General features: G+C 35.0%; 1 protein-coding gene across 2 annotated transcripts; it reads left to right on the forward strand.

Annotated features, from left to right (window-relative positions):
• The first annotated feature begins 8,651 nt into the window (after positions 1 to 8,651).
• LOC105046551 (protein WRKY1) lies at positions 8,652 to 11,813 on the forward strand. 2 transcript variants are annotated; one of them, XM_010925166.4, is made up of 4 exons: positions 8,652 to 8,810; positions 9,373 to 10,229; positions 10,328 to 10,453; positions 11,230 to 11,813. In XM_010925166.4, the coding sequence occupies exons 2-4, from the start codon at positions 9,430 to 9,432 to the stop codon at positions 11,372 to 11,374; spliced, it is 1,071 nt and encodes a 356-aa protein (XP_010923468.2). In that variant the 5' UTR covers positions 8,652 to 8,810; positions 9,373 to 9,429; the 3' UTR covers positions 11,375 to 11,813. The 2 variants fall into 2 exon arrangements, with proteins under 2 accessions (XP_010923468.2, XP_010923469.2); XM_010925167.4 differs by having other exon boundaries at positions 11,216 to 11,352.

An 11,813-nucleotide genomic window follows, 5' to 3' on the forward strand; every position in this document is an offset into this window, starting at 1 on the left:
ACTTTTTATCACTTCTTTTTTTTTTTTTTTTTTCAATGGGGATCCTTTGATCATTTCTATTAGCTACACATTCTTCACTTATTTTTGATATCTTTTTTTTTTTTTTTTTTTTTAAATGGAATCCATTCAATTCGATGATTGTCCAATTTCAAACAACAATTATAGAGGTCGTCCGAAATATTCTCTTTCTATTCCTTATAAGCTTGGAGAACCATGTAGTCCAACACTTTGCTGCAGCTGAAAGCAACACATCTATCCTCAGGCATCTAGTCTTCATCCAAATTCAAAACTTGCGGTATGAGTGGGACCTTCCATCAAGCTTTTAGGTTGAGAATGATGGCCATACTAAAATGGGTTCCGGCATGCTTGCCTTATACTACAAAGCTAAAATGCTTTGGCATTATGTTCACTCTTTATCTTTTAAATTTGTTTACTTTTAAAACATAAATTATAGAACCCTAAAATTATACTGTCGAAATGGTTATAATGTTGGAATAGAAGGTTGCAAGGATACGAATAGACCCATGATTTTAGCCATACATTATATATATAATATATATCGGTGAATTACGCATATTTTTTAATAAGCTAAGCCTAAGGCATATAGCTCCCTTTATATATGAAACCCATTATAATAATCGACCTTAGGAACCATTTTGTCATTGGTAGTGGAGCAATCTTTGGGGCTTGTTTTACTATAAAACATATAATATTAACAAAATTTAGTAAGGATTGCATGTTGTTTGGATAGGTTTTTTTTTTTTTAATTATCATTGCACATAATGCCAACCAAAATCAACGCCGCGATAATTGTTTTATCCATCTCCCAAGGATGGTTTCAATGCTTGTCAATGATTGTAATGAAAGCAAAAATTAATGGGAAGGAAACATAGATGGGTGTGAATGTCTTCTTTCAAACAAATAGAAGTAATCCACCAAAAAAAAACAAATAGAAGCAATAAATAAATGGGTGCGAGGTGTACGAGGGCAAGTGGATAATGCAATTGCGTGCCCACCAAACTCTTGCTTATGTCACCCAAATTTAAGCTTTTCCAACGCCCACTCAAGATTAAAAGATTGTTAGGTGCAAACCCTCGTTAATGGCGATCAAGTCAAGTAAACGAGACCTTTTCAACTTTTCCACCCGTAATGTCTCCTTTTAGTGAAAAGAAAAAAAAAAAAAGATTCCCGGATATAGAGATGATCTTCATATCTCGTGCATTTTGTTAGAACTTTTATTTTACTCAAACTGGTAATGCCCGCATGCCCATCTATAGTTGTATCTGATATGATCCCCCTTTTCACCTAACTTAATTTATCTAATTCATTAATCATTTCTTTTTCGGTTTAACCTTTTTTATTTATTTATTTGTTATTTCCTCTCTCACCATTTGACCAGAAAGATCAACAAACTTGATATTGATTATTTTGGCTACTATAGATAGGATTAGATAGGATTTGAAGTCAAGTCACAAATCAAACTTTCAAAAATTATAATTAATCATACAACATCTGATGAAGATGATCTTTTTTTTAAAAAAATTAAATAATTTTTTAAAGTCTACGATATATTGTTGTCCTTAGATAGGGCCGCGTCCCTAATAATCAAGCTTAAAATCTATTATTTGGGTCCTAAAACAGAATGTGAAACTAAATTTTCTTTTGAAAATATTTTGATCAGATGTATCTTCTAATCTAAAAAAAATTCGACGAAACGATAAAAGAAAGTTATTATAGAAGTTCATATCTACTCTTGTAAAATTTTAGTATTTTTAAATTTATTTTATTAGTTATATCTATTTTAGAAAAATGAGTCCTATTAAAATTAAAAAGAAATCTGATCTAAATTTTGTAAGGGCGGCCTCATCATTACAAATAGAAGTTGTATATCTCAGTTTTATTATCATTAATGAAAAAAAATATAAATCCTATCTTTAAAAATTTTTATTTTTCTTTATTTTTTTTTGAGATATTCACATTGAGCAAATTGACAAAATACTTCATTCTTTTCGATCGAATCATCATTTGCCTGAATTTTCCTTTTTATTATTGTTGTTGTATAGACTGGAGAGTCCAAATCATTTTCTTCTTGCATGAATTGTATGTGACACGGTTTAACATCCATTTGAGACGGATGATGGACCTTCACTCCAACGTTGCCTTTGTATATCAGAGGAATGTATCTGATGAAGCATGTAATGCATCTGAGATAATCCTAAGCACTCAAATTCATAAATAGCTTGACTTGCATGTACGTAGTTCATAGAGACCAACGGATTCGCTCCCTAGCCTTATCTGGACTTGCTTATTTGAAAAAAAATTCTTGCATTTATTTTTTTTCAAACGTATATAGGCAATAGCAGCAATCAACATTAGGATCACTGGTTGGGCTGACTTACAAAAATTCCTTTTTCTTCATGCAAGATAAAGGCTTTAAAGGTCGTGTGAGAAGGCAAGACACCAAGTAAAGGGCCAATTGCTTTCCATATGGATAAAAAGAAAAGGCAATTAAAAAAAATTAAGTCCTCCACTAGTTCAGATGAATGACCACAAAGTATGTAACCACCTAAGTATATTTTTCAAGCTTCCTTCCAAGAGCAACCCATTCCATTTTTTCTTCCAACATAACTAAAGAAAACATTTGATCTGAAGCGGCACATTAAGATTCCATGAGTAGGATGTAGAGGCAGTGGAAAATTATCCTTTACTAAATTTTCAAGCAATATGATCTATCTTCCTATTTAGAGAAACCAAGGCCAACAAGGATGATAAGTGATTGTACTGGGATCGGACCTCCATTGAAAGAATTAGATGGTAATCGGCTACTCAGTAGCGATCCGTATGGTGTTCATCACTTGGAAGCTCCTACCTCCAAATTTTCTGGAGATCAACTTCGATAGCAGTGCGAGAGGTCCCAGAGACAGTACAAGCTCTATAATCCACTATCCTAACTCCACACTTATGATAGCTGACAGAAGTCATCTTCTCGACAGTATTGTTCCAGCAGTAGAGTTGCAGACTGTTTGGATCGGTATATTCTTTGCGACGCTACATTGCAAGTAGAGATATTGGTTATGGAGGAGGATTTAGCCACAATCATTAGTTGGTTACGGGATTAGCCAAAAGACTGAGCTGTTCGTCCTCTCCTCAATGACATCTGGCATCTAGCTCGAAGATACTCCTCGATTGAAATTAGGCATGTCTACCGTGAGGCCAACAACACGATCTGACTGGGTATTTCCTTTGCAGTAGAGGACAACAGATGACTATGGTATCGCAGACATTCTGAGATAATCTTTTTTTTTTTTAATCTTTCTGACTGTGTTCATATTCGCAATATATAAATGCTTTATCTTACCAAAAAACAAAAAGAATTAGATGGTTATCTGATTTTTTAGACATCATTCTAGGGTTGCAAAACTCCACTATCCTGTTCTTTTTTGGACTAACTTTATGAAATAAGGGTGAAAGTGGTATAGATAATATTCGTCCGAATCTATTTTCATATTCAAAACAATCTGGATATGGACAGAAATTTGAGGATCCAACTAATATCCGCATCCATATTTATATCCATTAAAAAAAATAAAAATAGATATGGATAGACAACTATCCGATTCATATCTGAATATCCAAATTTATTTATAACCCTATATAATTTTATATAGTACCTATTAATTTTTAAAAAAATATACAATCATATAAATATGCTATTAATTTGATTTATTATCTATTTAGTAATATCTTTAATTCTGTAGTCATAAAGTTTAATCAATCAATTTATATCTGTAATTATATCTATTTTTTAATATCTGTATCTATTTAAAATAAATATGAATATAAATTTTTTTGTATCCAAATAATATCTATATTCATATTGATATTCGTCAAAAAAAATATATATAGATGTGGATATACTGTTATTCGATCCGATTTTAATCCTGTTATAGAACGGAACAAAACCTAAAGAGATATACCATAAATCTAACCATCTTTTAAAAAAAATATTTGGATCATTTTTAAAGATTAAAATATTTTCTTGTCGATTTCCAATGTATGGCGACCTCATTTTTTTTATGATGAACAAATTGAATTTATTTTTTTAAATATCCCAATTTTTATAGTATTTATCTAAAAATTAGAAAGAAAATATAGTTATTTTTTATTATTATCCACTATTTTTATTATAATATCATTATAGCATTTTTATTTCATAAATCACTTTGATACGAAAAGTCAAAAAGAGTATTTTTCTAATAGCTGTTATTACCGTTAATAACGGTTTTTTTGTTTGGAGATTATAATGGTTCGGAATATTCTGTTATTTAACATCTTGGTTCTTCGTTTGTGTTCTACTGAAAGTGAACCCTCGGCCCTCGGACCCTTTAAAATCCCAAACAAAGGGGATCTTTAAAAAAGATCGGACCTGGGGCACAATTACCGGGCATCCAGTCCAGCGTCCGACACAATGATTTCAACACCTTGTGGTTCGAGCCACATCTCACCAACCTCAGTTTTAGAGGGAATCTCTTTTTTTCTCTCATTTAAAAAATAAGTAAGATACAAAAAAGTTTTTTTGGGTGCAACAACTAAGACTGGCTTGTACCATTGATTTGAATTGATCCTCCATTGAATGATCCTCCTCCATTATACCATTTGACTGAGGATACAAATTTCAATACATGCAACCAATTTCAAAAGTTTATGATGATATAAAAAATGAGTTTCAAATATCAAATTTAATGAAAAATAGATTAAAATATTTTATAATTTGTTAGATAACAAATAAAGAGTAAGAATGAGAATGCAAGTATTATTAATTTTAATTTATATTTTATATTTTATCAAAAAAATCTATATCCTGTAAGATTGTGCCGGTACAACAGCAATAAATTATTAATATATGATAGATGTAGAGGTTAAAGGATAACTGATATTTTAACTCTTTATACTTATTATATGAATTAAAATTTATATATATATATTTATTACGATTAATTTTTTATTATATCCATAATCAGTGAAGAACATCTGCAAGACGAAGTCCTCACAGCTCAAAATTATATTCGATGGAAATCTCCGATGTTTAAATCATAGAGAAAATTGATGAACAGCAGCATCTGATCTGAAGACTTCATCTTGCAGATGCTCTTCATCGACGACAGACGCAACAGAGATTAATCATAATAATATTATATTTTTTTAAAAATATTTTTTTAATTTTTAATAATTTTTATATAAGATTTGAGCTGTATTTTTTATGTAAAAATTTGATTCATCTTTTTTTTCACGGTAAGTAGCATTGGATCGTATAATAGTTATTATAAAATTTATTCAAATAGATGAAAATAAGAGCCAAAAATCTTTTGAGGTCTATATAAAATATAATTTAATGATTAATGTTATGAAAGAATATTAGTCATTCGTATTAAAAATGTAACCTAAAATTATTTCCATATATGTCTACGCATCCTGTGATCTGCTTCCGGGTGCAGTTTTCTGTTTATTTAGATTTTAATAAAAGTGTCGTCATTAACATCTAAAGTACATGGCTATCTTTTCAATTTATTAACACCAACAGTCGATCTTAAGGTTTTATTTAAGATTAGATACTTGATGATTATAAAAGGCTGCGGAAAAGAAGGGAAAAAAAAGGTCTGGGGAACCGCAAAAAAGAGTCGCTGGTAATAATTACGTTCATATTCAGCACAGCGAAAAAGGTTGGAATTGAGCGTGTCATGATTTGACGCTAATGGACACGAAAATCGTCAGCATGGTATTATATCGGCATGTACTCCACAAGAGGGATCATGGAAGGGCTAAAATTGTCCATGCCGAATCCAATTGAATTTTTACCGGACATAATTATGTCAAAAAATTAATTATTTATAAATTTTTAATTTTTTTAATTTTAATTTAATATAATTAAAATTTTAATTTTTAAATTTATTTAATTTAAATTCTAATTGAAAATTTATTCTGAGAGTTGTGATATAATTGTTACGTAATACCATGTGATCTACCGGTGTGGTAGGAAAAATTTATACAAAAAATGATATTACGTGATAATTTTATCACAATAGTTGAATAAAATTCACAACTAACATTTGTATTGAATGAATTTAAAAATTAAATTATCAGATTAATTGAATTAAAATTTATTATAGAATTGAAAATTTTGAAATAGTTTAAAATTTTTTATATAATTAATTTTTTTTACCGTATGAGTTATTAAATCAGGAGCTACGTGCCTACATTCGAAATGGATTGGTTTTAGGTTGATTCAGGACAGAAGATATAACATGGGTCATATCTAATCTTGACTTGAGATCAAATTAATAATTTTCTAACTCAACGTGATGCCACATTCTTGTTAGGTGCATGCACCGCCTGTTCTTGCCTATTTTATGGATTACGTTAGGTCAAAGTTAGATTAAATCAATCCAAGTCGCATGCTTAGCTCCATATCTATATGGGCCCACTCTAGGGTTTATAAATTGAGCTGCCACGTTTGCATTTGCCAATCCTCACTGCATCTTTGGTTTTATATTAATACAAATCTGTCCCGACATGTCCGGCGTTAGCTACATAAGCGGAATGCACAAAGAAGTCTTACAAGATAAATATATTTTAGAAAGTAAAATAAAATCTTATATTCAAAATGAAAAACTAAGAGGTCCACGCACCTCTTCATCATGTGCGCCAATAATCATAAATACATATAGATATTGCCATGCAGCAGCAGGGACCACGATATGTAATAGTTTAACTCATTTAATTTGATTCAATCTTTGATGTATTATATTAAATTATCTATTCAATAAAAAAATTAGATACATATTTGGATTTTTGATCTACTCGTTAGATATATTCGATTCAAAATAATAAATTTTTGATCTATCCAATATCTGATCCGGTCTGTGTCTGATTCATTCCTTTCTGATTACACCTAGTACAACGATCTATATTGTATATGATCTAACTTATATCTGACCCATCCTGTCTTGGTTGTGATCTTGTATGGTGGGTGTATATGGATGCAGCAAAGTTGGCCTAAAATATCATGGAGCAAGGAGGCTTAGTAATTATGAGGGTGCTTGGTTGGGGAGAATGGGGATCTGCAATTAAAATCGGAATGGATGACTCTCATTCCAATTGTTTGATTGGAAGGAGTCCCATTTCGATTCCGATTCTAGAGTGAAATGAGAATGGCTCAATATATATAGAACTCAATTCCTACTCTTTTCTATAGATTCAAATTTTCATTTCGATTCTGATTTCGATCACGAATCAAATACTTCGAAGGATTGGACCATTCTGATTTTGATTTCAAATTATTTCGATTTGATTCTGATCGCGAACTAAGTATCCTTATATGTCACATTCTTATCAAAAAAAAATTATGGGAGCATTTGATTCGTAATCGGAATCAGAATATGAATGAAAATCGAAATAGCTTGAAATCAGAATTGAAATGGTCAAATCCTCCGAAACATTTTGTTCATAATTAAAATCAAAATTAAAATTGAAATAAAAAATTGAATCTATAAAAAAAAAATAGAGATTGAATTCTATATGGATAGATCCATTGTCATTCTATCTCGAAATCAAAATTAAAATAAAATTTTTTTCAATCAAATAATTAAAATAAAAATTATCTATTCTAATTTCAATTTCAGCCCTGGATCCTTTCCAACTAAGTATTCTCTGTATGCCTTCTTAAATCCTAAACAAAGCATAAGTGAGCAAGCACTACCTCACATTATCCATAAATATTGCTCTCAGTACATTCGTCTTTTTGAAAATGCAAACCATAGTACTCATTCAAGAGGGCGAAAGTCCATGCGCTTGGAAGTCAGGCTTTTGTAAGCAAAGACTCCAGTCGCAAACCAGCAAAGTTCCAGGATAGCTCTTGACATTTTTACGAGCTTTATTTACCTTTACGAGGCAAACCCACTCATTGCCCTGCAACTATCGGACCATCGTTTGGAAGTGTTCGCACTGTATCAACCCTGACCCCCAAATTTTTTTTTTAAAAGAAAAGGAAAGGAAAAAAGAAAAAAAGAAAAGGCTGCTTGCCGATGGAGAGAGAAGGGACAGCTGCTCACGCACGCAGTTGTGCTACGACGAGTGTGTGTGGGAGAGAGAGAGAGAGGTGGTGGTCCCCAAGGGAGTCAACTAAGTACCTGACCTGGATGGGGCCCACAGGAGCTCACCGTCCCCTCGCTCGAAGCAAAGGCTGCCACGGTCAACAAAACGCACCCGAAATGTACCCTGAGAAACGGACCCCATTCCACGTGTCTGCTCCGCACTCAGCCGCAACGGCTACTCCGAAATGTCCCCATTTTGGCGTCGGAGACCAAGGGCCCCAGTCCAGACATATCGACAAACGGCCCTTATCCTTCAAAATAATAATAATAATAATAATAAAACATTAAAACAACATAAGGGACAAGTATAATAATGGAAGGCAAATCGAGGTCTCACCGTGGGACCCACTGTAAAAAAAAAAAAAAATTCACCCCCGTCCATTTCAATCATGATTACCATTCCTTCTCCAATTGCTTTATTATTAATTGGTTAATATTATATAATGAGGCCCTTCTCGACTCCGAATCTAATATTTTAGTCCCTGGAGTTCCCCCGTTTTCTTTTTTTTTCTCCTCCTAGGCCAGAGGTTTGAGTATTTATGTTGATAAAAGATGGAAATTTTCTTCTCCGTGCGGTCACACCCCCTTCACACCTTCCAATCCCTCGGCAGCGATGGGAAGACCGACACCAATCTAAGTTTGCCCCGTCCCAAATCCAAGGTCAGTCATCGGGTCCCCTCCTTTCCCTCTTTCTTCTGGTATTCGTTTCGTTTTGTCTCGATTTATTTGGCTGGATTTCTCTATATAAAGGTACAAAGTTTTCCATCTATGTTGTGACTCTTCTTTCGGTAAGATTGGATGTAATCAATCCAAAGAAAGCATCTTTTCTTATATGAGAGCTGATTCACATGATCAAAATCTCATCTTGGTTATTCTTTTTTCCTGTTATGTTTTCTTAATTTAGTTTAGAGAGAGAGGTGCTCTTCCTTTTGAGATAAAGTTTCGGATGGATCGGTTGTCTTTGCTTGCGAGGTTTTGGAGTTTTTATAAACTCTGAAATATTTTGGTTGATGATTTGACTCGTTTGACATCCTTCCTTCATCATTCAGATACTTTGCAACTGTTTTAGTTTGATCATCTGTTGGTATACCATGGGAAAAAGTCCAGTCATGAGCCAATTAAAATCCCGTCTCGACTTTTCTTCTTTTGAATGTTCTTCAGTTTCTGTAATGGTTTTTTTGTCTGAGATCTGTCTGATGAACTTGGTTTTGGTGGTTTTCAGATGCTGTCGCTGCTGAGACTTTGGGGTATTTAGGGTGTTTCGGGACTTGGTGTTGAGATGGAGCAGGTGGAGGAAGCTAACCGAGCTGCTGTGGAGAGCTGCCACGGTCTCCTGAGCCTGCTTTCCCAGTCCCAGGATCAAGTCCAGTATAGGAATCTGGTGGCAGAGACAGGGGAGGCTGTTTCTAGGTTCAAGAGAGTGGCCTCAATGCTCAGTGATGGTGTGGGTCACGCAAGGGTGAGGATTGTGAAGGGAGTCCAATCCCCCTTCCACCACAAGGTTTTCCTGGACCATCCATTGGTATTATCTGAGATAGACCCTTCTCCAAAGCCTCTCCAGCTCCTGCCAAAAAGTCTATTAGATACCTCAGCACCAGAGTTGGGTTCCTGTGCTAAAAATCCACAGCAGCTCACCCAAAAGATCTTATTTGAGAACCCAGGGCTGGATTTGAATTCCTCTTCTTCTAGGAGCACTCTCCAGCTTGCACCACAGGGTCCTCCAACAGCAGCCCATTTTCAGTTCCTCCAACAGCAGCAGAACAACCAAAGGTTTCAGCTCCAGCAGCAGATTAAGTTCCAGGCTGACATGTTTAGGAGGAGCAATGGTGGCATAAACCTCAAGTTTGATAGCTCGAGCTGCACGCCGACCGCATCGTCTGCGAGGTCCTTCTTGTCGTCGCTGAGCATGGATGGGAGTGTGGCCAGCTTGGATGGAAAGGCATTCCATCTGATTGGTGGACCAGCAGCATCTGATCCAGTGAGCACACATCTGCCTCCAAAGAGGAGGTGCTCGGGCAGAGGGGAGGATGGGAATGGAAAATGTGCGACGGCCGGCAGATGCCACTGCTCGAAGAGGAGGTGAGACCGTCGAAGCTGTGTTTTTTTTTTTTTCTTTTGTTCTTGTTGGATTTTAACACATTGTTGCTTGTGAAATCTTAATTCTATTATATTTGTAGGAAGCTGAGAGTCAAGAGATCCATCAAGGTGCCTGCTATCAGTAACAAACTTGCTGACATCCCGCCCGATGAATATTCATGGAGGAAATATGGACAGAAACCAATCAAGGGTTCTCCTCATCCTAGGTATTTACTCTAAAATACCAATTTATCTTAGGCAATTGCCAAATGTATCTTAGCATTACCTTGTATGAGTTTGAGCAATTAATATTTTATAGCCTTTGGTAGCTGAGGAGTTAATAGTTTGGTTCCCATTTTCATGGTTTATATGTTTGGCCTGGCCTAGGTAAAGAACAATAAATGCATGCTCTTTCAAGCACATCTTGTTGAATTTCCAAATGTTCCATTCTTTCAGAGTTGGTTGGTTGCAGAAGTTTGTGCTCTGCTGGATTGTGTAAGAATTTTGTGAAATTTTCTGATATTAGTGTAATGATAGTACTGCGAGGATGGGATCGGTGATTCTGGTATAGAGCACTCAATTTGTCGAGTGGATTAAAATGCTTTCTATTGTGGAGACTAGCACACCCTTGGCTTCCAAATTTGTTTCTTGTTGCCAAACTTTTGTGTTGGATATACTCATTCAGCTCTATCAATCACTTCATCAGGCTCCTAAACTCGTAACGCTGTATTGCAACCCATGATGACAAAAGTATTGAGTAACTAAATAATCAAGCCTGTAAATTATAAAGTAAAACATCAGCAACAAAACTTATTCTTTGATTTGTATTTATGTTTTAAGGTGATGGAAATATGACCAATTAGGTCCAGAAACATCGAATCTTAGCATCTTTCTGAATGTTTGTTCATCATCAGTTGTTATTTGAGTTCTTTTTCTTGGTCATAGGTTTTGTTTTCAAAATTATAAGAACCCACTAAGAGAAAGTAAAGTTAATTTAATGCAGGGGATACTACAAATGCAGCAGCATGAGGGGCTGCCCTGCAAGGAAGCACGTCGAGAGGTGCCTGGAAGACCCCTCAATGCTCGTTGTTACTTATGAAGGCGAGCACAACCACACCAGGTTGCTCACCCAGTCTGCCCACACCTAGAGGCATTAGAGCTCTCCACCAGCAGCCAGCCCAACTGCTGCTCCATCTGCATCCCAGCCTCATTTAGGGCCGACCGAGCCGCTCTTGTACATGTTTACTTTCTGTTAGTTGAAGACCAAGGCAGTGGAGCAGTTGCTGATGTGGGTAAGTCTCTTGGATCCTGCAAGCTTTCTGGTATGAAGAGGGAGCATACAAGAGGATACTCCCCCGTCGAGCCACATAGAAATGCTACCTGAGTAATGGTCGAAGAAAGCGAACGAAGAACTCTTTCCTTGCTCATTTGGGTGAAGCTGCGCTTGTTCAATTTACATCTCAAACCATCACTGCAACCATGTTCAAAAGCAGTTGGATGGAAGATATATATAGCAGACCTTTTTTGAGACAGCAATAGGCATTTTGTAATCTTGGAAGGGAATGGTAGTATTTCATGTTGCTCAAA

Source organism: Elaeis guineensis, chromosome 6, assembly GCF_000442705.2.
Source record: "Elaeis guineensis isolate ETL-2024a chromosome 6, EG11, whole genome shotgun sequence".
Classification (NCBI taxonomy): Eukaryota; Viridiplantae; Streptophyta; class Magnoliopsida; order Arecales; family Arecaceae; genus Elaeis; species Elaeis guineensis.

Excerpts from the sequence above, each read along its gene's own strand:
- LOC105046551 (XM_010925166.4), top strand. The coding sequence starts at position 9,430 with ATGGAGCAGGTGGAGGAAGCTAACCGAGCTGCTGTGGAGAGCTGCCAC. Across the intron at positions 10,230-10,327 it reads TGCCACTGCTCGAAGAGGAG|GAAGCTGAGAGTCAAGAGAT; the intron begins GTGAGACCGTCG and ends TTATATTTGTAG. Across the intron at positions 10,454-11,229 it reads AAGGGTTCTCCTCATCCTAG|GGGATACTACAAATGCAGCA; the intron begins GTATTTACTCTA and ends AATTTAATGCAG.